The sequence below is a fragment of the Acanthaster planci genome, linkage group LG07 (assembly GCF_054643075.1).
Source record: "Acanthaster planci isolate LZ-2023a linkage group LG07, COTS_SCS, whole genome shotgun sequence".
Taxonomy (NCBI): Eukaryota; Metazoa; Echinodermata; class Asteroidea; order Valvatida; family Acanthasteridae; genus Acanthaster; species Acanthaster planci.
The window spans coordinates 7,158,326-7,183,662 of NC_141783.1; the positions used below are offsets into that span (position 1 = coordinate 7,158,326).

General features: G+C 40.9%; 5 protein-coding genes across 5 annotated transcripts; 3 read left to right on the top strand and 2 right to left on the bottom strand.

Annotated features, from left to right (window-relative positions):
* Window positions 1-216: 216 nt before the first annotated feature.
* Window positions 217-3,084, bottom strand: LOC147798601 (uncharacterized). Its single transcript, XM_087139113.1, has 4 exons — window positions 2,704-3,084; window positions 2,122-2,188; window positions 1,709-1,864; window positions 217-855 (listed from the first exon to the last, which is right to left on the bottom strand). The coding sequence occupies exons 1-4, from the start codon at window positions 2,821-2,823 to the stop codon at window positions 626-628; spliced, it is 573 nt and encodes a 190-aa protein (XP_086995239.1). The 5' UTR covers window positions 2,824-3,084; the 3' UTR covers window positions 217-625.
* Window positions 3,085-4,860: 1,776 nt separating this feature from the next.
* LOC110978613 (uncharacterized) lies at window positions 4,861-8,618 on the top strand. Its single transcript, XM_022233735.2, has 5 exons — window positions 4,861-5,045; window positions 5,296-5,362; window positions 5,751-5,906; window positions 6,417-6,550; window positions 7,963-8,618. Exons 1-5 carry the CDS (start codon window positions 4,944-4,946, stop codon window positions 8,059-8,061), a joined length of 558 nt encoding a protein of 185 aa, XP_022089427.1. The 5' UTR covers window positions 4,861-4,943; the 3' UTR covers window positions 8,062-8,618.
* Window positions 8,619-9,761: 1,143 nt separating this feature from the next.
* On the top strand, window positions 9,762-12,931 carry LOC147798602 (uncharacterized). Its single transcript, XM_087139466.1, has 4 exons — window positions 9,762-10,019; window positions 10,266-10,332; window positions 10,653-10,814; window positions 11,257-12,931. Exons 1-4 carry the CDS (start codon window positions 9,912-9,914, stop codon window positions 11,487-11,489), a joined length of 570 nt encoding a protein of 189 aa, XP_086995592.1. The 5' UTR covers window positions 9,762-9,911; the 3' UTR covers window positions 11,490-12,931.
* Window positions 12,932-14,053: 1,122 nt separating this feature from the next.
* On the top strand, window positions 14,054-17,591 carry LOC110978570 (uncharacterized). The gene is made up of 4 exons (XM_022233674.2): window positions 14,054-14,189; window positions 14,963-15,026; window positions 15,499-15,660; window positions 16,355-17,591. The coding sequence occupies exons 1-4, from the start codon at window positions 14,058-14,060 to the stop codon at window positions 16,618-16,620; spliced, it is 624 nt and encodes a 207-aa protein (XP_022089366.2). The 5' UTR covers window positions 14,054-14,057; the 3' UTR covers window positions 16,621-17,591.
* On the bottom strand, window positions 17,034-25,136 carry dctn5 (dynactin subunit 5). The gene is made up of 6 exons (XM_022233730.2): window positions 24,961-25,136; window positions 21,647-21,715; window positions 19,922-20,040; window positions 19,392-19,503; window positions 18,846-18,948; window positions 17,034-18,353 (listed from the first exon to the last, which is right to left on the bottom strand). Exons 1-6 carry the CDS (start codon window positions 25,006-25,008, stop codon window positions 18,253-18,255), a joined length of 552 nt encoding a protein of 183 aa, XP_022089422.1. The 5' UTR covers window positions 25,009-25,136; the 3' UTR covers window positions 17,034-18,252.
* Between the last annotated feature and the right edge of the window lie 201 nt (window positions 25,137-25,337).

Consider the following 25,337-nt stretch of genomic DNA (forward strand, 5'->3'; position numbering starts at 1 on the left):
AATTTTGCAACACACTGTCCAATTAAGTGAACACCTGTAGTCCAGTCCATTCTACATGTATGTATAATCTCTTTCAAAATTCTAATCGTAGAAGTTAGGACATTTAAATGCAAAAAATAAAAATTAGTTGAAACAGTACAATTTTTTAAACACGGTTCCCCTCCACCGCTTTTGTTCTGATTTCATATTTTTCATCGGAATAAGTGACACCCTTTATTTTTTTCCAAATAACAATTTAATCCTCCGTAAAGAACATGGGTTCGTTAGATACAGCCAGACCTTGTGTATATTCTTTCTCAAATTTCTGATGAATTTCGGACAGGTCTCCAACCAGTGATATACGTAACTTGCCTGCCTTCCTACCCCAGTTCGAGCAACCTTTGAGTGCACTTATTCTTTGGTTACATAATCCTACAGCGAGTCCCTCCCTTTATTTTCTTACCGAGGTAGTTCTGAACTATTTTGGTGGTAGACTGTTGATTAACCCGTTTACATGGAATTTACTTTCCAAGCTCTGTTTCTTCCATTTATTTTACAATTTACTATTTCATTTTAAATTCATGCGCGTCACATTCCCTTCTCCGCATTCCTCGTGCCATAATGACTGGGCTCAAGTTGTTCACCCTCAGTCAAGTTTAGGATATTCACAATCGTCCCCTTGATATACCTGAATAGGTGACGTGCTGATTCCATTGAATCCGGTCAGTTCAAGGTATTCCAACATCTCATTATCGTATAGGCTGTAGTAGTTTTGGACGTCACGGACAAGTACAAAGAGACTGAGCGCCGGGCTGTCTGAGACAACAGAGTAGGTGTACTGTCCGTTAACTACCGGTCCCAGTTTGATGATCCAGTCTGAAAATTAAAGAATCAGCAAAATGATGAAAAAAGTGCAGTAAAAAGTATCTCCTTTGCGCAGGCAGATGGCAATGTGGCCACCAATTTCTTGAATTACTGTTGTGTGCAGTATATAGTTTCGCACACTTTCCTGTGTCCGCGATCTGCGAACGTGTACTACCGTACTCCGAACGTGTTGGCGCGCAAGGAACACCCCTATCAATCCACTCCGACCGGAACAAAAGAGGGCCTGTTTTGTGGTACTCACAGCATAGGCGCACCATTAGGCGCGCGAGTATATGCGCGTTTGACGCGGAGCTCGTTGAGTACGCGTAACTGGTCAGCTCGGGGCGGACAGCGGCGAGCGACTTTGGAGCAACTGCTTGTGTTGCCTCTAAAAAGTGACGCACTATCGCAGGGATCACTTTGAATCTGCAAGCGGGAAATAGTAGGGGATGTAACGGCCCTCGTATCGAGCGTGGCCCGGAAGGGCGTGTCCCCCTCTCTTACACTACTTGATTACCTAGCTGGATTCGCAAGTGGTTGATACGATTTCAACTTAAAGACCCAGGGGTTTAGATCGCTCATATATTCCCTTGTCCATAGCCGCAAAGTTGTCGGATGCAAAATAGCTTTACAGTGCTAACCTCACTTTATTGGAAAATGTCAAATAATTTAATGACTGATGTGCATACAATTCATAAATTGCCTTTAAAACCATTTTGTGTCCAGGTTTTAGGACCCCATCGCACTAAACAGTCATTGAATTTTTTTATCCTCCCTTTTCGAACATTGTTTGTAGACAGCCTATGAAAATTAACAGATGGCATCATCACGTCTATAAATGCATTCATTATACAGAATATCTTACACGGGCTATTGATGAGGACACCATCTAGCGCTACCAGCAGTTTCCCAGGATCAGACGGGTCTGGAATGTAGGCATAACCGTTGATTGAATCCTCAACGCCATCCCGGGTCTTGTAGTTGTTGAACACGGTCACGTAGGTTTCGTTAATTTTGTTATCTGAATTTGCAATGCAGAACATCAAGTAAACGTTATTCAAAAATTTCTAGAATTGCTTAAATGTTTCTGTTTATTCAACTAGTTCGACGAGGTTTGCTCTCTGGAGTCAAGTCTTCTATTGGTTTGTCGAGTATTACGTTAATTCGTAATACGTTAACTTTATTCATCGGATGGAGCTGGGATTGTGTTTTAGTAACCGGAGATAAGTAGATTCAATTCATTATTATATACACAATAATTTTGCCACAATTGCTTACACGTTGCCGTTGTGCACTCTGCCTGTTGAGAATCAGCGAATAAATTCGACCAGAAATTGCCGTACACCTGCAATTAACAATCACTGGAAGATTAAGCCTATATTGACTATTTTGAAAAAAGAGTCGCCAATGAAGAGATTATGTCTGGTTTGTAGAATTGACGGAGGGATGAGACTGTACAGTAATAGCCTTATTTATCTTATAAAAGGTTACATAAAACACAGTGTTTTGAAAAAAGAAAAGAAAAGCTGATTATAGATCGCACTTAAATTGCTTACCACTTGTATGGGCGGCCAAGTAAAGTTCACAGAAATATCACCCTTGGTCGGTGTCACCTTAAACTACATTTTTGATATTGCTTTTAAAGAGGGGTGTCCACTGTGCTCACTGTTAAGTTCACGAATTGGGGTTGTGGTAGCTGCTTGAGGCTTTAATATACTTGCTGAATTATTCTTTGGATTTTGTACTGACAGTCAGCCATTGTTTCACCATTGTGGGCAAAAATAAGAATGCGACGTAGAAAGAGCAGACCCTAGTGACAAAGCACTCGAAGAAGGGGCCGATTGTTTAAAGTCGCCTTACCTGGTACCACCTGCCGGTGTAGAGATCAACTTTTACGTCTTTGATCGTGTCCAAGGCACGAACTCCCGAGACAAGACACACTGCCAAAAACAGAGAATAAACTAACATCTTTGTATCCATCTTTTACCGAGTTGACTAATTCCGGTGAGATGTTTGCCACACTGGACACCCTTCGGTTGTGATTTGGAGTGGACTTTATACTGATAATTCATGTGCAATGTTTCTGCATGATGAATGGATTAAGAGTCCAAGGGGCACTGTGGTATTCGATAAAGGTGGTCTGGATTAATTCTTGGGTGCGTCCACTTAATTTGAATTAAGCTTGCAGAGATAGTTGCTGGAAAACGAAACCAAAGAACAATTCGTGTGTTGTAATGATTAAAATCATTTGTTTTCAGTGACTGTGTAATAACTATAGGATGCTTGTCCTGCAGAGCCAAAATTGAATTGTCAACCCCCTTGCAGTACGATTGCATGTAACACCATGCACTTCCGACCACTGATAACTTGGCTTATCAGATATGCAAACTTGCAAAATTTTAAATAGCAGCACGTCAGAAATTGTAGCCTGTTAGCTCAATCAAATCTGCAGATGAGGAGTTTCCATCATGCTAGTAATAAAAATTTCTGTCGACACCTATGTGTTTCAGGTGTGATTTAGGGATGTGCCTGGATAGACCTTACAGCACATTAAGTTAAAACATGGGGGCCTGAATTTCAGAAAAGTTCCAATGTTCAATTGGAAATAGAGGAACTATCTGAAGATTTTTAGATTATGTTATGTATTGAGGCTAAAGGTTCGTGTTAAAAGTGAACCTGACCAAAAACAGTCAGAAATGCAATTGTTAGGGATCTGGACGGTGGCATATTACGCAATTCAGAGTATGCAGAATCAGAACAGTGGCCGATCCAGAAGGAATTATTAAAGTCAGGGGGCCCAAACTCCCCCCCCCCCAGATTTTCCTCTTCAGGCCCGTTAGCCTTCCTCCCACAACGTTACATGCACACAAATGTAACGCCAGTGGCGTTTCTTGGGTAAAATTGCTTGGGGGCACCAGGGTGTACATAAGTTAAGGGGAACTTGAAGCAAATCAGCAGTGTCTTAATTGTTCATAGGCTTCGCACATTTTCGAATCTCAAACAGGGTGGGGTAGGGGGGACCCAGGGAACGAACTTCCGCTATAGGGGACGTGACCCCGTAGTTACGCTATGACGTTCCAGGATGTTCCATGATGTTGGTTTGGTTGACGTGCGTCTGCATTTAATTAAACTAGTCATGTCAGCCCCACCCCGTCTGATTCCTCATACTCAGTGCACAGGATATCCATATTGTCAACTCCGCTCGCCCTAACCACCCAACAGAGCTCTAAGAAGGACAAATGCATGACTTAATTTTGTCGAGCAATAACTCAAGTCAAAACTTCCCTATTCGCAGGACGCATGCGCCACGCGTTATAAGACAGGACAAACACTTAGTGCGTCGGGATTTGCGACATTTTCCCTTACCAGCGACTGTAAGAGCAATGGGGACGAGCGAATCCTGTCAACTTTCTTTTCTTGGTCTGGGATGGAGGAAATGTGTCTTCCAGAGTTTACATGCTGGGTAATTTCTTGGCTAATCTCAAAGGATATTTTTACTTGTCACATATCCCGTAGCCAATGAGATCATCTGATCCCATTCTGCATGAAAAGGAAGTCCTTTTAACTTTGTAAATATCATATGGCGAATTCTCATCGAATTTCGTTTCGTAACTGGGCTTTATCGCAAATTAAAACCACGTTGCGGTGATAGCGACGTTTGATTCACGTGCAGGGTGAGGTGGTGCAATGTGACCCAAACACTGACTGATATATGGCCACCAAGAATTAAAACCTTGTTCCAAGTGTCTGTTCATTTTATTTTATGAGTGTGTGTGTAAGATGATGGGGTGGGAAGAAAATTCCTTGGAATCAGACAAATTTATTTGGTATAATTTTTAGCCTAATGAACCATATGAAACCTCGTCCAATCTTGACAAAATGGGTGGTTTACGTTAGTTGTTTTGTGTTAGGCATAAACAAAGCTATTAATACCAGAGTCCTCATTATCTGTAATAAGATTACGCGAATTAAGACATCGTAGTTTACCAAGAGTCTATAAAAGTGGACCAAAATCTAACCTAAATCGTTAAATTGAAGCGAGAAATTCCACCTCGAATTATTTCACGGTAGCTTTGTCTCCAAGACACATCACATCAGCCATGTTGAGTTTGGTCATCTTGGCGGTCTTTGTGACCAGTAGCAGTGCATTGGGAACCGTTCCAGAGCTGGATCCCGCCATGTACCTTGGGCGGTGGTATCAGGTAAAACGTTCTGTGCGTGCTCATGGTCAATGGAAAAACTTACTTGATGGCGAGAGTATGGTCGACATTGCTCTCCTGTTTGTTGGCTTGGTCTGTGAAGCACAGTTTAAGCAACGGTGTTGGATTTAGAAATCTTTGCTTATTCTATATACATTTTGTTTTTTATTTAATGACGCTAGGAGAGCATTGCGCACGAAAGCAGTGTTGAGTCCTTCCTTGCTTATTCAAATTTATTCCTATTTGCTGACAGATGTACACGAATGGATGGACGAACCTTTTCTCAAACTTGCCCAATCCCCAGTGCGTCACCGCCACCTGTAAGTACCGAGGGGGTTGCTTCTCGTTTGCATTATTCACCACGAGTCGGACGTAATTGATCTTTCTTTCGGTTGACAAACTGACCTTTATGCAACCTGACTTTTCTATCTACTTGAAAAATAATTCCAAGGAAATCGCTCGTTAAAATCCAGAAAGTAGTGGAATTTCGATCGTGTTGCATTTAAGTTTGACAAACTTTCATTTCATGTACTAAGATTGGTGTGGAATTACGATAAAAAGGTGGTCAACTTTAAAATCCTACTGACCTCCTCTTAAAAACAGATTTTATCCTTGCAAAATGGCCATGTGCAATGAAATGTATTCGTGTATTGCAAGTAATTACACTTCATGTAAACGTGTGTCTTGTCTCTATTCTCCCTTTCTCAGATGGTGCCATTAACGCTACCTACATCAGCGTTCTCAACCACAACTACAACCTGGAAGGGCAGGAGAGCAGTATTACAGGCTACGCCTTCGTGCCTGACGTCAGGGAACCTGGCAAACTCAAGGTGTCACTCGAAGGGGTTCCAATAGTCGGAGACTGTGAGTTCAGAATGTTTCTTGCGAATGTGGACTTACCAGGATGTTCATGATTTGTAATTACGTAGATATAGGCACACTGAATGGCTATTCTATTTTGAAACAGGCAAACCAAATAATGACTTTACATGAGCCTGGGAAAAACCAAAGGAGGCAGAACGAGCACGTGTCTTCCCTTTTGCCTCACCTAGACCTATAGAATTTGGAGACAGAAGAGCAAGGCTGAGGCTGACCAAAACTGTTGATTATCACTCTGAGGAAATGACCCTTGAACTCATATGCCTTGAGGGGTAATGGCATTACAAACAGTACAACTCGTAATATTCTGTAAAAGGGAAAGGGTATTTTTTATTATATCAAAGGTCTTTTTTAGCCAGTGTCAGTTATAGACGTTTGTTTGAATTGGTTCTATCCAACATCATTGCAACTGAAAGGCCTCTTTCCCCTGTACTACAATTTGTCTCCCTTGTAACCCTTGCTGTTATATTTTGATATCACCTTTATTTTGCTCAGACTGGGTGTTCAAGTTGGGTCCCATTGTCAACAACCAGTACGAATACAGTCTGATCACAGACGGAGAGGCCACTATGCAACTGTTCGTGCTGGCCCGGGATCCGGTCGAATTCAATGCCAAATATGATGCTGAGGTGAGTCTTCGCTAGGAACATTTCTATAAGTAAAAATGGGTGTCGGGAGGAGGGATTTGCCGAAGAAATACTTGGAATCGACCCCCTTCCACCGCTGATGGTTTGTCAAATTGCTGCATTGTGGTTTGCTCCCCGAAAAGAGCTTTATATGGTGGCCCTGGAGGGACATCGCTGATCGTCAATATTGACGTCAATATTTGCGACCAAAATTCACGACTTGCTTTTCAGTCGGGAATACTGACGTCAATAGTTGCGACCGAATTCACGGCTCGTTGTATCTCCGGTCGCAAATACTGCCGCGATTTTTTTTCAGCAAGCTAGGTGGAAATGAAGTGTTCACACGCACGCGCATTTTTTGGCAATCTCTCTCTCTCTCTGGCTCTCTCTCTCTCTCTCTCTCTCTCTCTCTCTCTCTCTCTCTCTCTCTCTCTCTCTCTCTCTCTCTCTCTCTCTCTCTCTCTCTCTCTCTCTCTCTCTCTCTCTCTCTCTGGCTCTCTCTCTCTCTACCTACCTTGCTGGAAAAAAATTGGGGGAAATATTTGCAACCGGAGACACACCGAGTCTTGAATTTGGTCTTGAATATTGGCGTCAATATTCGCGACCTAAGAGTGGCTAGTAAATTTGGTCGCAAATTGACGTCAATATTGACGATTGGCGATGTTCTTCCAGGGCTACGGTACCGTAGCTTTACTTTATCCTGGCGACGTCCATGAAAATAGATGCACACTTTGATTTAAGGAAGGAACGTGATAATTAGTCGGATTGACGAAAGATTTCATTTGATTGGAAAATTGCAAGTGCAAAATGAATGCCTGACCCTACGAACTGTGCGCATTAACAAGGCCGGATCCAGACCCAAACTTTTTGGGGGGCCGGGGGAGGGCAAAATAAGTAAGCAGCGTCCCAGGTGTACTTTTGCATCAACTGATCACACTATATCATAATTAAGCAGCTGCTCAGAAACAATTTCCTGAACAAAATTGGCTTTGTCTATACAAAACAACCTCCATTTAAGACACTTAATATCTTCACTTTGATTTAAAAAAAAATAGTCGGTGGGGGTGCGATGGTCCCCTTGCCCCCTCATCCACACTTACACAGTAACAGCAGACATCCACGCATATTGCGCCTGCTCCTTCATTGTGTTCTGTCACATTTGAATTTAAAATGCATCCGCTTTTCCTTCATTTTAAAAACACATTATCATGCAGGTCTGTACAAGGGGTAACCAGCAATGGGAATGCTGTTCTTGACTACAGATCCCCAATGTGTTATAAGAAATTTTAAAAATGACTCAGGAAGTAACTTATAGCATAAATAAAATCCTTCTAACCTTTGACGAAGCAATACGCAGCATTCCATAAGCTACAACCTATTTTGTAAACAAGATGTTTTATTTGTCGTTTCTGCAGGTTCAGGAATACATAACCTTGACCGGATTCACAGTTGGTCTTAAAAAGTACGAGCCTGTGCCCCAAGTTCCAGAGTGCAAGTACCTCCCTATGCCATAGAAGACAGAGCCCACCATCTCCCATCTATCACATCAAACTATCCTATCTTTGTGCATTTTAGACAATTATTCCCTTCATCTGTATTTAATTTTTCCAAATGCTAGTCTTCAATTTCCTTCCTAAAGCTTTTCTTTTTATTTTAACCATGAAAGAGTTCAAAACCATTAAGTCTGAACTTTGTAAACCAGGGTAATATCTAGAATTTCCCGTGCATGTCCGTCCCACAATTTTCATCTGTTTCTATATTTAATTTATTTAACGATTACTTTAGTAGTCTGTTATGAATGCAAAATGAAAAGTTGTTACGTATTTTTTTGTTGTTGAGACACTAATTTATTTGAGATACGTACTGTTATTCTAATAAGGTCCATCCCCCCATAAGCGCCCTTATTGGTGAACAAAATTTATTTAGAATGACTTCTGTTTTAAATATATTCAAAATGTCAGGGTTTTCTTATTTCTTTTTAAATTTGTGTCGGGAAGTTAAACCCTTTTTGTACATAGAACTTATGGATTGAATAATAAAGGGGTTAACCTAATACCATACAAATTTGGAATACATGGGGATCATTCTCGACTCCTTGTATATTGTGTATAAGACAATGCGTAAGGACTAGAGCATCAATGAGCTAATCGGAGCTGGCCACGATCCAAATTTTGGCTTTATTTCCGTCTCATCCTTCGTCTCTGGCTGCCCGTTGCTCACTTTGCAATGATAGAAAATAGCTCCATCTTCTGGTCGATAACATGCAGTCCTATGCTTCCATATTTAGCTATTCAGCACAAAACTCTAATCCCAGTGTGGTAAAAATCAGTCGTAGGAGGAGGCAAAGCTGAGACTTAAAACCCCCTTTACCCCTTGGGGCGGGGGAAAAACTTCCAGGCGTTAAAACAACCGTCCACCATTTTGGTTTGCCCTTGACGCACGAGCAGCAAATTCAACAGCTTTTATCATTTAAAGTCCCCTTGATTTGATTTTTTCCGTAATGGCGTCAAAGCTGAATTCAAAATGCATTACTTCTCGGCTGAGTTGTACTTTTATCCTCCGAACCAAAACTTTCTTGCAAGTTAATGCACCTCTTCTGCATATTGTTTCTTTAATATGTGAATCGCATTGGTGCAGATTGAGACAAAGTTGCTATTCATATACGGATGGGATGTGGTCCCTGATTATCATCTGAGCATCTGCTGGGGAGAGAAAGATCAAAAGCGGCATGCGCCTTCACCTTTGCTCACGCTTGAATGGAAACAAAAGAGTGTCATGGTGATCATGTAATTAATACGGCTTTATTTAATATATAAATAATTTGCACAGTGGAAATCATTGTTTGGATGCATGGATGCTACCTCAAACCAATTCGAAAACTACTACTAGAAATGCCGCTGCTAGGTTTGAGCTACTCCCAAAAGCAACCTTCCCACCGAACTCACTCCATGCACCCAGCGTCTTTTTGAATCGTGTTCTTCGCGAAACCAGTGATACTAGACTACCTTTTCTTTGGAGGGGGGACAACTTAAATCCAGACGCGAAAATCCTCATACGAATACCGATAAACCACATTGATCAATTCAACCTTTAGAAAATTACAAGTTACATGAAAATCTGTCAACCTATTTACAAGTATTTATGTTACCCAAGTGTGAGATTTGAACTTTGGACTAAATTCGACGTCTCCTATCACCAAACCACAATCACCGTGTTTGTATTAGACTTACTCGGGTAGCAGAGTTGACTGCAAAACTACATAATCAATTTCCTGCTGTTAGATTTCTTCTGAATAGGCCTACAACGAGAACCCATCGCTGTCTAAATAAGATCCAGCACAACAGTACATTTCAACAGCGGCAAAATGCGCGCACTGAGAGTATTTCTCTTTGCGGTCTTCACCGTGTGCAGTGGGGACATCCCGACTGTAACGAAGCTGGACCTCAAGGCTTACGTAGGCCGATGGTACCAGGTGAGCTGTTGGATGTCTGCAGACAAGCTTCATTTTATTTGGCAAAATATTTCATGCAATGATTTTACAAAACCTTACAAACCTATAAATGCCCAATATGAAGCCTACATAACTGTGGTAGCCTACGGCTTCCCAACGGCAAACGCTTGCACACCATAGTTTTAATTATGCACAAAATGAAGTAAGTCGACAAAACTTCGTTTCATGATATTTTCAAAAGTGAATTCGTTTTGATTTTGTTGACAGCCGTTTCAAAACAGATGGACAAAGATTGTCAACGTTGATTTAGACTCTGTGTGCACCACAGCAGATTGTAAGTTTCTACAAGCAAACAGCAAACTGTACTATACAGTTGGTTTCTTGAAAATCACATGATTACATATAGAGATCCCTGAAGACCTTTGCTCCATTTTGGTCAAGCAGTTCAAATATTTTCAGACAATGACCCGTCTTTCCCTTGAACTAGTGACATAAATTTTTGACTTGGCAAAGGGAATGCTTTACCTTCAGCAAAATAATTACGCAGTGAGTTACATCTTCAAGTATAATGCCTATAAATTTAATCCTTTAACATCTGGAAAATCTGTGGTTATTACTGTAAACTGATGTTGACTTATCTTTGTTTTTGTCCAGATAAAATTATAAACCAGACGTTCGTCTCGGTGTACAACGCCGGCCGGGAGGGCTGGCCGGAGGGCAAGCGCAGAGACATCGCTGGTTTCGCCTACATTCCAGACCCGTCGCAGCCCGGCAGACTGAAGGTGGTGCTGGATGGAGTCCCCACTGCTGGTGATTGTAAGTCGCCATGCCAACTTTTTATTATGAATACCTTAGGTCTGAATTAATCCCTACCGCTGAGAAGAGATAACATACCCTATCATGCTGGTGTCTCATGCCAAAAAAGTCCGTCTCTTTAGTCCTGCTTTCTTTGATTATTCCCATAGCCGAGAAAACGTCACAGATAAGGGTCGTCGCAAAAAGAAAAAAAGAGTTCCAGAGACAATATGTAGACTGGGACTCTGTATTTTAAACATTATTTGTCAAATAGTTAGACAAGTTAGACCACCTGATTGTCCATGATTTGTAAACAGAGGTTTGAAAGTGCAGACAGGTCAAAACCAACCAAGATTTTTAAAAGTTCTATTTCGTTGAGCGGAAAAGCACTTCGGAAAAATATTTTGGTCGTGGTCCTTCTACGCTTGAAGCCTCGTCTGTTTTATTCTTTATCGTAATCCAGACCTCATCATCAAACTTGGTCCCATCATCGATGGTCAGTACCAATACGCGGTGGTGACCAGCAGCGGTGATCGCGCCCTCTACGTTCTGGCCAGGAACCCTATCTCCTTCTTGGACAAGTACGCGGAGGAAGTCTTGAAGTTTCTGGACGACAACGGGTACCGGGGATTCCTGAAGAAACCCTTACCCCTGCTGCAGGCTACCAACTGCGGCTATCCAGAAGTTAAAAATTAGATGTCAGGGGCCCCATCACTAATCGTACCAGCGAGCTGTTACGATTTTGAAGGAAAAGAACACTTTTCTTCATCGACAGAAAGCCAGTAGCCAAGTAGCAGCTTGTTGGTATCCAGACGTATTGAAGCAATTCCTTTTGCATCTCTTGATCACTAATTTCATTGTTGAACCGCCGGTCTTCCCGTTATTAATTAATTAATCTTTAAGCCACTTATTCCCAGTGAGAAAAACACCTCCACAATTTCAGGCTATCAACAGATACACAACTTACCGTTTACTGTTCAAATTTCTATTAGGCCTACTTTTATCAATTTTATTACACCTTATGGAAAGATAAAATGAAAATTAACCGTAGCAAATATGCACTTTTTGTAATTACACACGTTTATGAGTAGGTGACAGTAATTTTCATATCCATTTGTATAATGGAGATTTAAAGTGTTTTAAATCTAGAATGGAAAAATAAATGATTAGAGAACCTGACTCAATCGAAATAGTGGTAAACTTTTGGGAAAAAACTGTAGCAAGAGGTGTTATCAGAGGATGGGGCCTCAACCCGCCAAATCGAAAAGGAAGCCCCAAATATTGTATTAACTTTTATAGTTGCATAGATGACACATAAAAGAGGCTGATAGATTCCCTGCCCCTCGTTTATTCACAATCAATTCTCAACGAATATCTTCGAATTACAGAGGTCTAAACTAGAAAAACATCGAATTTGAAATCATTTTATGATTATCTTTTAAAAAGGTGACATGTTACAGATGATCCGGTTGAGTTATTATCAATCTATATCACTCCACGTTGGCAGGATTGAGTTATATCAAGCCTATCAGAGTAGATCGAGGCGGGACTTGCCTATAATCAGCATCTAAAATGTTTGAAATGACCTGAAAATGGATGAAGGTTAAACCTTTCTCAAACTACCTGTTGGGAAAAGGAATAAATAAACAAATAAATTAATGCATAATGAACAGGGAAATGGTTACAACCTGGACATTGGTTATATCTTTGACACAGTAGGCCAATAGAAAAGAAAACATAATTGAATGACTGACAGGAGCTGCTAACAACATACCAAAACAAGTAATGTCATTGTTTAATTAACATTGAAATTTGTTGGAAAACTTACAAATATAAGTCAAAATTATTCCATTTGTCATTTTTTCTCCATCACACCCCCCTTTAATTTGATAAATATTATCGGTATAATTGAGGTTTTAACATTAATTTACCAGCTATCTAATGCTATCTATATAATGGTCTTGAAGTGATCTCACGAGACTTCCCTGTAAACCAAAGTGCATCCACCGAATTATGAAACGGGTCAAAAGTTGCTTTCGTTGTGTAAGACCTTTGTAGGTCAAGTTCACCAGCGTGAATTTGGCAGGTTCAAATTAACAAGGATGTCTGAGTTATAAACTATATTTCTGATCAAAGTCTGTGACCGCCTCATTTCTAACGCCATGCATTCGGGAGCATGTCTGTTGATCTATAGATTAACCCCACCCCCGCAGACATTTTCATGTCGAACAGTTCTGCAAACAGAAATGGCAGGGGTGATAAAATAGAAGTGTCTAATTCGAGCAAGGCAGTTTTGCACAAACGTGTTTTTACAATTTCCACAATGGAACTCAGTACATAGCGCTGCATATAGGCCTCCGAATAAGAATTCACGATTCACATGCAATCGCCTAATTCTATTTTTTCATATAATTATTTTACGGTACTGGGTATTGTTCGTTATTCATACCGAGTTTACGCTTCGCCCGACTACCGAAGTTTTTTGTTCAGAACTGGCTTCGTGTCACTGACGTCTGAAAAAAAACCATGGTATTACATAACAGAGAATAACCAGTCTTGGTCATTTCCCCATTCATACTTCGGTCAGGTGATGTTAATTTGGCAAAACAACTGCATTATATGACGGTTTCGCAATTTTGTTTTACCGCTCACCCAATTAGTTTTCCATAACGATTGGTGTCAAGAACAAACTCAAGAAATGTGTTTAAAAATGCAATCACTGAATTGCAGTTCTGTTTAAAGATTGTGCGATCTTGCTGCATGGAGATAGTGTTTGTTGATCAGAGTTGGTTTTTTGCTCTATAAAAAGTGAGGAAACCAGGGGGGTTTCCACCTCGGTAAAACCAAGTAAGCCTTAATTCGACATTCTTTCTATTCTTACTGCATTGCAGATCTCATAATTCTTCAAAGAGTTGATCTTTGACCTACCATTTTCGTAATAATGAACATATTTTGTTGGTTCAAAAGCCTACAAATGATTGTTATCACTTCCAACCGAAAAACACATACGGAAACACCCGCGGTTGACTAGGCAAGGTCATCCGGTTGCGGGAAAGTAGACCTACCGTGTTGCGTATATGTAACGCAGGAGTGAACACGCACGTGACTATGCTGTAGCAAAGGTTGGTCGTATACCGGTACTGCTGGTGTCCACCTTTTCAGGCAGCGGACTCGACACAAGAACACATCAGCTGAAGCTCTGGAGGCTGGCTGACATCCTGCGTTTTATCAGATACAGAGTATAAGTTATACACGGCGAGGAAAATGGTCAAGATCTTCTCAGCGGTCGTGGCCTTGTGTCTTGCTGGGACAGGTCTCGGGGCCCCGGCCTACTTTTCGCCTCCGAAGACCGTCAGCGAGCTGGACGTTCAGAGTTATCTCGGCAGATGGTATCAAGTAAGTTGACACTCTAATATGCATGCCTATCACGGAATCCTATACCTTGGCATTTTCTGTGATTTCCATATCATTCTTTCGTTGATAACACAGGTCAACAATTTGACAGCGGCAGTTACAGTCAAACCGAATGAGCCCGTCAAAAACTGCACCAGTGCATTTAAATGATCTTGAAGCATCTTGCTCTATACCCAGCAAGAAATGAGACCGAGGGGTACCCCCCAACATGTCCAATCCCTATACACATTCCAGACTATTGTTACTTAACACATCCCCCCAAGATGTCTGAAAGGAATTCCCCAGATTCCTGTGAGACAATGACCAACACAAAGCAGGGGGGTTCTCTCCGTCTCATACCTTGCTGCATATGTATAGCTCAGCTGAAAATGCAGTTGATGCCCCAATCTTCGTCTTCGAAGTTTGGATCAAGAACTTGCTATTCCTGGAAAGTGTATCCATTGGCTGGTATTAGTGACTTAAGACAAAGCTTCAAATGCAACTGCTGCAGGGGGCAATTTTTCGGCTGTATAAATAAACAGTACACAGCCAGATGCGATCAAAATATCGTTAGAAATAAAAAAAATCATAAGTTTCCATGTAGGCCATCCATTCACAAATTTCGGCATAAAAAGGCCTAGTATCTCAGTTGTTTTGCCAAATACACCTGCTCCATACTGGCAAATCTCTGAGCTATGTGTATGTTCCATGTTATTATGCAGGCGCATTACAACTTAACGGATTACCAATGACTGTGTCATTTTTCTTGTGACAAGATGTTCGCAGATCTGGTAGTAGTTTCTACATTTGAGAGGAATGCTGACTGCGTCACTGCTGACTGTAAGTAGCCATAATTGCAATTGAATTCTGATTACTCTTCTCGGAGCTTTTGGTTTATTATGGTAAAATTCACAGGTTTCTAAAAGATTTGAGAAACACTGGTCTTCCAAGATTTTGTGACTGTTGGAATATGATAACTGAGCCTGAAGCTCTTTTTTTAATCGTTTATTTAAACTTACCTGTTTATTATTAGGCCAATACCATGAACGTTATTTTCCCCAAAATACGACCTTTCTCTCACAGTTGGGGATGCGCTCTCAACAAAAACTAGACAGCGTATAAATGTACAACTCATAGACTGGCAAAGTATCTAAAAACTTCAAGCTCAATTAAAATCACCTCACCGTGGCCCCGCCTTCAAATGTTACGCAACAAATTTCCTCGACTGCCTTTGTCGTCAACCAGGTTCCCATGAATGAAGGTGATGATATGCTTATCCATTATTTGTTGATTTCTTGTATCCAAATAACAGACGGTCTGAACCCGAACAATACCATTTCCGTCTACAATGCGAACACGGATGGTAGCCCCACGGGCCCGAGAAAAGCCATCAAAGGCTACGCCTACGTGCCAAATAAGAATGAGCCCGGTCAACTTCTGGTGAAATTTCCAGTAAACCCGATCCCTGGCCCATGTAAGTTTTCAGCAGTGATGCAGTCAAATGCATCAGATGTTCTCTTAGGTCCACTGTAAGAACAATGGTAGATCAAGGGTAAGGCCTGAGGGCACGAAACGGGACTTTGTTAGTAACCATGTATTGAGAGAAATGTGATTTATGGGACTATTGATGTCGCATCCATCCCATTGTTACTTGTGACCGGACTTGGGGAAACCAAAGTTAGAGGCTTCCAATACGCTTGCTGCGAATACATCACAGTTGAACAATTCTTTTCACTTTATCAGTTTTCGAATTCTGTAGGCTGCTCTAGGAATGATGTCCGCCTATACAGGTCTTCGTTTCTTCAATATTTGGATGGAATGACATGTATTTTCTTTCAAATCCAAGTGTATGAAATCAATGGAGTCACTTGGGAATTATTTAGTCCCCCATTCCCGTCCTCAGAAATTGGAATACATTTATATACTTGAGAAAGAAAAGGCGTTTTTTTTTTCGTTTGAAACTATATTTGCCCGAAGCATTTTGTGTGAAGAGGAATCTCAGGTACCACTACGGCACCAATAAACACTTGTCATCTTCCTGCTTCAAAGGAAGTAAGCCAGAAGGAATAACTTCAGAAGTTCGATGATGTTCTGTTCTATTGCGAGTTGTCTCGTTTGGGGGCATTTCAGTCATCGGTCTTTAAAACCTCTCTCCTTTCTTGCAACAGATTGGGTGATCCAGCTCGGTCCAAAAGAGACTACGTGGCGTAATGCCCAGCCTCAGTACCAGTACTCCATCGTGAGCGACCCCATGCGAGCTGGACTCTTCGTGTTGGCCCGAGATCCCGCGGACTTCCGCTCTCGTTTTCAGGCCGACGTGCTGCAGTGGCTCAAGGTCAATCAGTTCGACCACTTTTACAACAAGCCGATTGAGACGGTACAGACAGAGGCTTGCAAGTATCCTCCAGCCGACGGCAAACCGGAAAAATGGTAAAAGAAGCGGCGATAGTTCCGTTGTGGAAAACAGTCTACAGCAAAATTAGTATGACGATTGGACTCCAAATTTTCGGCACTTCAATTTCTGATACCTTTTACACCGAGCAAATTTGAGATTTTCAAAAAATGTAATTTTCAAATAGTACCCTCTTTTAGAGGGCGCTGCTCGAGCCCCGTGCCAGGATTTAACTCACGCGATACTTTGGGATAAATTTGTGTTTTTTTGTAAATTTCTTCAGAACGTGGAAGAGAAATTATGTCCGTTTACGAATCCCAAATTATCCGAATAAATGGACTATTACTCTAGTTCAGCATATGGTACATAGCACATTATTGTACATGACACAGACTGTGCTGCATACTGAAGCACAACTTGAAGACTGTGCATTAATTATCAAACCAGACCAGATGTCAATCATTGAAATATTATACTTGATACTTTAATTCAAAGAGCTCAAAGCACATCAGAACAGATTTGTCATCTACTGGCTACAGCACACCATTCTATTTTGCCAATTCCTAATAAATAAGATGTATATTTGTATCGTACAAAACCAACCAGGGAAATTGTAAGGGACTGGTACTTCCTAGCATAAAATACTGTTCAGCAACTTTTCCATTCTCGCAGGGTACTAAGATCATATCCTGCTTGGATTTCCTCGCAAGCAATGTCTGCTCTGTTAGCAAATACAGGTGTTGTGTTTGCTGACCATTGTTTTATGCTATTAATCGACAGCTTCGCCGATAGGATATGGCACAGAATCTGCAAATGACAACTTTGAAAATAAATTTATAAATGTTGGAAAAATAAAACTGGAAACAAAGCAGGGACTTCAGTGAGTAGAGCTGAAATCAAAACATTCAGCAATGTCTTGAAATAGAATTACATCAGTACATAGAATGACCCTCAAAACATCAGCATTATTCAAGTAAATATGAATAAAGAAATACAGTCTTTAAACTACAGAATGTGCGTCTTGCAACTTCAGTCCAATTTTGTTCACCTGTGTTAAGCAATTTGTTAGGTATATTACGCAGAACTGTTTGATTTCATGAGAATAATCACCTATGAAACCTAAACCGAATGAATTGCGTTGTTAATGTAATTTGGGGTAAGTGCTTCTATCTGTCTCTCTCTGAGAGCAGTACCAGTGCAACATAATGACCTGCCTCATCTTCAACATTAAACACCTTCTTCTGGGGAATTCCAATGTTGCGCGTGAGGAATCAGACCACGTCATTATACCAGACAATGATGACGGAAATCATAAAGGAAGCTGTAGTAAAAAAAAACATTTCTGAAACTTTTTACAACCTAGAACTACGACCTTTTGCTAATGCAAGCCCCATCCACCCTCCAACACCATTTGGAGCACACATGCTGTGCCAGGAATGTTTGACAGTTGATGGTCTGTGTATGTAGCCGGCCAATCTGTGCATGAAGTACGGAACATTACCTGTCTAAGGCATGCAACCTGAAGGAGCAAGATCATGGCATATAAGCAAAATTCAAATCTTAACTCAAAAGTCCCCACACCAGTAATATTTTGTATACTTTGGCATAGCCATGCAAGAGTCTGCCGTGACATGAGTTGAAGGTTTAATACACATGTACAATGAGGGTTAATGCTCATTTGACTTCTTGGACTGGAAGGAAATGAGAGTAGTACCCCCGTGTGACGTCAATCATGAGGTCTTGAGTACACTCTGGTAACTCACCAGCAACCACACCTAAGGGGAGGAGAAGAAATAAAGAATGCTAAGTCAAGATAGATGTGTCACAAGATAAATGCACGTAAGACACCTTAAAAGGGTTCCTGTGTTTTTTGCATGAACCTCTGACGATGGGAACGTAAGTCTGTAATTTTAGGGCAGGGGAGTTTGGAAGGGGATTATTCCCCTGAATGATAAGACAAACACATGCCTAGACAACTACATGTCGACAGACGGACAACCCAAAAGACAGATAGAAGGCTAGAAGGCAACCCCACAATATACCTACATGTACGTGTATGCATAAACCAGAAATAAATGCAGAGAGTGAGAGTACTCTTAGGTGCCTTGTTAAGCAAATGTGCTAAGACATTTGTACACATTCAGTTGAAAATAAGTCACATGCACTAATACCCACTAAAGCAGGTGCACACTCACAATGAGTCATTCACTGGTTCCCTTGCATGGGCATCATAATATTGTTATTTTCCGGATCTAATCTACACCTACCTGGTGAGCCTGCTACCAGTGTGAATGGAGGTACCACAGTCTCAGGAGGCAAATAAGTATTATCAGCTATTGCACAACAATCCTTCAGCACGCACTTCCTACCCTGTGAGGACAAAAACAGACTGTGTAATTTCCATTTTTTAAAATTCTTTTTCTGTCGATCTCATGATATGGTATTCTGATGCTACATTGAAATCAAATGAAATTAGTTCAAGACTACTTCAGGTTTTGCTTTTCATTACCAGAGTTTTAAAAAACATGTTTTTGACTTTAGGCCTACATAAATATCAATTAGCAACTTATTTAAAAAACACTAACAAAATAAAACGACAAATCTCTCAACCTATGAATTTCTAATTACATTTGATTCACTTCATTTGATTTTCAAAATAACCACCAACAGTAATAAGATTCCAAGTCATTTTCATTATCTGTAATAGTTTCAATTTATCTTATTGATCATTCCCCCTGAAGGGTATCCAGCAAACAATCTAAAAAGAATCTCTGTTGTTAATCCAGGCTTCTGAACAAACGACAACTACTTACTATGACACAATTTTTCCCAATGTGCACGTAGGATCCCACCTGCCCAGCATTCACGATGCAGTCTTCCTCAATGAATACATGGTCTCCAATGTGTAGAGGAAAGAAAGCCACACTGCACAAAAAATTGAACCCACAAAATAACTTCTAACTATAGGCAGAGATTCTTGTACCCAAAAGTCAGTCAAGACATTGTCCTGCACTAAATCCAATTCAATTATTGGTTTCCAGTTGACACTTACATGTAGATGTTTAGAAGTAATGCTTTGTTCATCGTGCTTGTGAAAATGGACATTATGTGGGTTGAACAATGCTGAAGCAATCCTATTGATTAATAAATCCTATTGATTTCCATCATGTAAGAATCTTCTGAAGGCCTTCACCTCAAAAGAGGCTCTGGTGACCTACTTTGTTAGGATGGGTCACAGGTGACAAAACATGTCATGTATGACTGCTGAATGGCACATCAGACTGTCATTGAGAATTACATTTGAACATATCCCTTCAAGCATTGTCACTTGTCAAATGCTCACCCTTTGCTGAACTTCTTGAAGGGAGGCCGGATGACGGTCCTTTGACCTATGACACAGCTTCGGCCAATTCTGACATTGGCAAGGTCACCTCTGATGATACAGTCGGAATGGATGATGGACTGCATTGATGACAAAATTTTGTTTCAGAAAAAATATGCTCATATGGTTTAAACCTTTTCAAATGTTCTCAGGCAGGAAATGTGTTATGCATTCTTTGCCAAACAAACATAACAGCATCAAGACCAGCCCCCATGGAAGCCAGTTGGGCTCTGCAAATCCATAATATATACACATTGGTGCTTACAACACTCCAAAGACAGGCACTTCTTGTAATGGAATTGAAATAATGGATTTTAGATGGATGCCTCGGGTCTTTGAGCAATCTTCATCGTAGAGTCCAAAATAACAGTGGTAATTCTTTTACAGCTTTGGATGTACATTAACCCTAACCCCCTAGGCTCTTGCACTAGGAAGCATACTGAACCTCACAAAATCCAACAGGTTCATGTACTTGTCTATGTACTTGTACATGCAGGTTACTGCACCAAACCTGATAAACTCCAACAGAATGAGCCCGTTGGAGTTTGAGTGATATGGTATGGATGGGTCTATGCAGTATAGGATGACTTGCATTGAACAGTACCAAACCTGACAAAATCAAGCATAGTCCAACAATTGGTACAGCAAGTCAGACACTGCACACAATGACTCCTGTGTGTCCCAACTCACACAGAATCCAACACCATCTCCCTGGGCCTTTCATCCCAAGTCTCACAAAATTCAACAGCAGGTTCCTACGGTACGGTACCAAACCTGCCAAAACCTGCCAAAACCTGCTGTTGGAGTATGGCAGGTTTTGGGCAGTTAGGGTTATACTGTACAAATTGTAGAGCCCAAGGCAACAATTTAACATTAGAAACATGTACCAAATATTAACCATGCTGACGTACAAACTTTGAGGACACATCTGTACAGCTAAGGAAATGACAAGCCCTACCGATGTGTAGAATGAGAAAATTAGGTTAGAATGCACCATTTAGCACTGGGAAACTTGAGGTTTTACCCTGATGTAACCCACAATGCCCTGCTAAACCTCTAAACTTCGAGGCACATCTGGACCATAGCCACCTGCTGTTTAATTTGGCATTCTTCATTCAGAAACATATCTGGAGAACTGTGAGTAAAAGTAAATACAAGGCATAGATGCCAACTCCAGATACTGGCTGGGAGTGTGTCACCAGTGCTGGTGAAGAATTCTGCTTGGCAGAGATGCCAACTCCAGGTACTGGCTGGGAGTGTGACACCAGTGCTGGTGAAGAATTCTGCTTGGCAGAGATGCCAACTCCAGGTACTGGCTGGGAGTGTGATACCAGTGCCGGTGATGAATTTTGCTTCCATCTTCAACATATCCTACAAGTATGGCACCCTTGATTGATCCAGGAGCTTGACAAATGCGTGCCACGCGGCTGCACGCCCTGGGTATGATGTTGTATTTTCAAAGCTGTTTTGAGGCCAACACAAGCACCATGTTTGGGCACATACACATTTCTGTTTAGCCACCAAGAACTGGAGCGACGTTGCAAAAATACATAAACCAACAGCAGGCAAACCAGGCAGGCATGATAAGCATTAGGCGTGTGATTTAGTTTGCCTGGTGTGTGAGCATATGAATAAAGTTTGAGGCATGTGACATGCTAGGTCTGTAAAAAAAGTCCAGTCTTTCACCTTGCCATTGAGTACTATGTTCTGACTGCCACACAGGACTGACTGCCGGCTCACTTTGTTTCCTGATGCCTGAAATATACAAAAAGAGTAGTATGCACTTCAGGAATGAACGGTGTAAGAACTGTAGGGAAGGGAAGACAGGGTGGTGGCAAGAAATAAGTTGAAGACATAGCGAGTAATTTACATGGAGACACTGGAATTTTGAAGAAATCTTATTTATCCTGCCTAAAACTTAAAAATGGATACTTCAGAAATTTTAATGTTCGGTGCTATTATTGGGTGATCTGCAATATCAATCATGTAGCATTATCAAGTGTTCCATATGGACATCACTCATTTTCCTTTGCAGTGGCTTAGTTATTAACAATCAGAAAGTGATAACATATCCTAGAAAACCCAAATTTAGTATTGTCACTTAGTATTGGCCCCTACTTGTAATTGTCACTGTCATCCAGTACATCAGAAGAATGGGAAAGAGGCATCCACCATTAGGCTGTTTCTGAGATGTCTTTGACATCACACTCTCTGAATAGATTCGTAATGAATTTAGTGGCTCATTTCTAAATTAACAGACGGGATCAGTCCTCATCCTCCGAAGCCAATTTCAGAGTTGAAGGCAGTGGTTACATATTCAATTTAATCAGAGTTTTCAACTACAAGTACATGTACTTTTTACACCCACTTCAATTTTTGTCGGCTGATATGGATGTGAATAAGAGGCATGTAAAAACATATGGGCCCCTATTACATGAAGCTACAAGTTGGGCAACTCGTACTGGGGTAGGGCCTACCCTTGCTGAAATAAGGTTACACTAATGGATGAAACGAAACTAATGTTTCCCCAGCTCTCCTCCTTCTCCAAGTTCTATTTAATGCTTTAGTTCGGGATATTTTGTGCTTGAATTACTTTTGTGTGACATACCCCTTGAAAACAGAACTGGGTATTAAAAAAAAGAAGAACTGAAACCCACACGATCTCCACTTTGTCTCTGGCAATTGTTCAATTCTGGTGTCTTAAAGAGCAACTCCAAGTAAAACATGTTTTCTCTGAATTTAAAGGAACAAGGAAATAGAAATATTTTTATAAATTTTACTAAAAACCCTTGAAATTGCATCTTTGGGTTTCAATTAAAAATAACGTATTTTAAATTTTTGTTTTGCAATTTTAACTTGTATTTTGATGCTTTTTTGGGTTTTATGCTAATGTACATTTGCATATTCATGAGCAGAACTATGATGTCATTCAAAGCACTGAATCTCAAAGTCGCACTAATTTGTGCACAGAAAATTTCCAGATTTTTAACCACTGTCATGGCAGATTTTATTTACTTTTGGCAATTCATTGCTGTGTAAGTATATGGCAATAATCCAGCAAAAATCCTTTTCACAGAAATGTTCCCAGATAGCAAATTTGGGATTCACAATTTGAACAAGAAAACATGCAACCTGAACCATGTCTTCCTGGATTTACATCAAAGCAAAAGTGCCCTCACTTGTCCAGAAATGCTTGATCAATTTTTAATGTTTGAAAAAGTGCACCGTTCAGTTCATGTAACTCAAAAAAGATGTCCAACAGTCTTCATACATGGAAGAAGAGTACAGAGATACACAAAAAGTGATTTTAAGAAAAATTCATTTCCTGGCTCTTTTAATCTGTTCAAATAAATACAGAAGCACCCAAAAGCATGTAGCCATTGTTGGCATGCACAAGGGTTTATCCACTATGAACACAGGGAAAGGCTTCCCCTCGTTTCCTCTGAATAACGCGATCTACATTCAGAATTCGCATCTTGGCATGAATAGAAAAAAAAACTTTTAAGCTTGTTATAGTTGAGCTCTGAAGACAAATGACACTAAATGTAAGTTTGATTTGGATGCTTCCACATATACAGATAAAATCAGAGAAAACATGTTTTACTGAGAGGAGCTGTTTAACAGTTATAGATTGAACCACGGAGAGATACAATTATCAAAGGCAACCCGCGGTCAAAAATAGGCCATGTTTATACATAATATTTGCCTTAGCAAGTTGTTTGAATGGGAACCACTGACTTGGCTGGAGAGGCCTACTCGAACCGTTGACATTTTAATTGGTTCGATGACTCTGTTAAAACTAAAACTAAAAGAAAAGAATGCACGATAATCAATGGGGTGAAATTGAAATTCAGCAAAATGGGAATGTGGGGAGTGGAAATGGGGCTAGGCCAGGTTGGACGACGTCTACATTGCATTGCGACTAACGTGCAGGGTACAAAAGTCCTCCTACCATGCCAAATTTTTTTTTCAGCAGTTTTTTTCTCACATTTTTACCCGACGAAGACAGCTCAAATGTCGTTCACAAGTGCCTTGTATCCCAAATTCCACAAATGCTGTGATGAAATTACTAAGTATGCCCACGGACAACGTATTTTGCAGGAAATTCTGCAAAACTCCACGCTTTCCGCCGCAGTTCGTGAATGCCCTACATTCGTGTGGTAGTACACATTTGCGCATGTGCGAAATGGCCTCCAAGCTCGGCCCACATTCTGTCAGTTATGCATGTTGTCTAGAGCTAGGTCTAGGTCTTTGCTCCATTACAAATACATGTACGTGGAGACACGCAGACGACAGGACAAGCCATATCTTTGAAAGCCCCGTTCGGACACGGCCTTATTTGCGACTTCTTCATGCCAACGGCTCTTCTGCGCATGCATAAGGGCACTTGGTTACTATGCATTTCGTGTATGTGCGAGTACCTATGCATGTTAAATGAACGTGTCATGTACATGTATGTTGATTGTTAACAAATCCATAGTAGGAGGACTTTTATACCCTGGACGTTAGTAGTCGCAATGCAATGTACAGATGTGGACGTCATCCAACCTGGGCTAGGATGGGGCAACCTCATTCCAATGTACACGATCTTGCCACACCATGTTGGTTCCCACCATGCCTTGCGCGATCTAACCCCTGGTACGACTATTGTATAATTGAAATATCCTACTATTTGGGATGTTTAAATTAGGACTGTAGTCAGTGTGTAATAGGAGCAACCCAGATTTATGCATGCATGATGTGCAAGAGAATACGTGTAGGTGGGCGTGAGCGCACAGCTTTTGAAATACATGCGACTGACTTTATGTATTCATCCTGAATAGCCAGTCAGCATAAGTTTCGTATTTTACACGATGGAGTCGAGGTTGGGGATGGGGCGAAGTGACCGACTCCACAAGTTAAAAGTATTAAAGCAGGATAGGGGCGAAGTGACCGACACCCAAAATTTCCTCCACAAGCATGACAAGTTGGTATGGTATGCCAAGCAATAGGTACTTAACTGTTTCTATGTACTCTGCCTTGACGTAAAAAGTATCTGTGAGTTCCATTGCTTCGTATTAGGAAGGACATTCAGGAAACAATCGGCATTTTACCCCAGAACCTCGTTTCGGCACCTACATGTAGATCATAGATGCGATCGATAACGTATGTACGTACCGTATATACCGAGCAGTGTAACTGGCAATTCACTAACGATTGAGGGCGGTGTTGAAAGGCCTTAATTATTTGACTCGCGACTGCACTCACACGGCGGAGATGAAGATGTCGACGCGCATGCCACAGAATGGAATGATTCGAAAGTTGAAAAAAAATGCTCTCCTCTAAAGTGGCTGAGAAAAACAGGTAAATCTCTTTTAGATGAGTAACAATAAAGTTT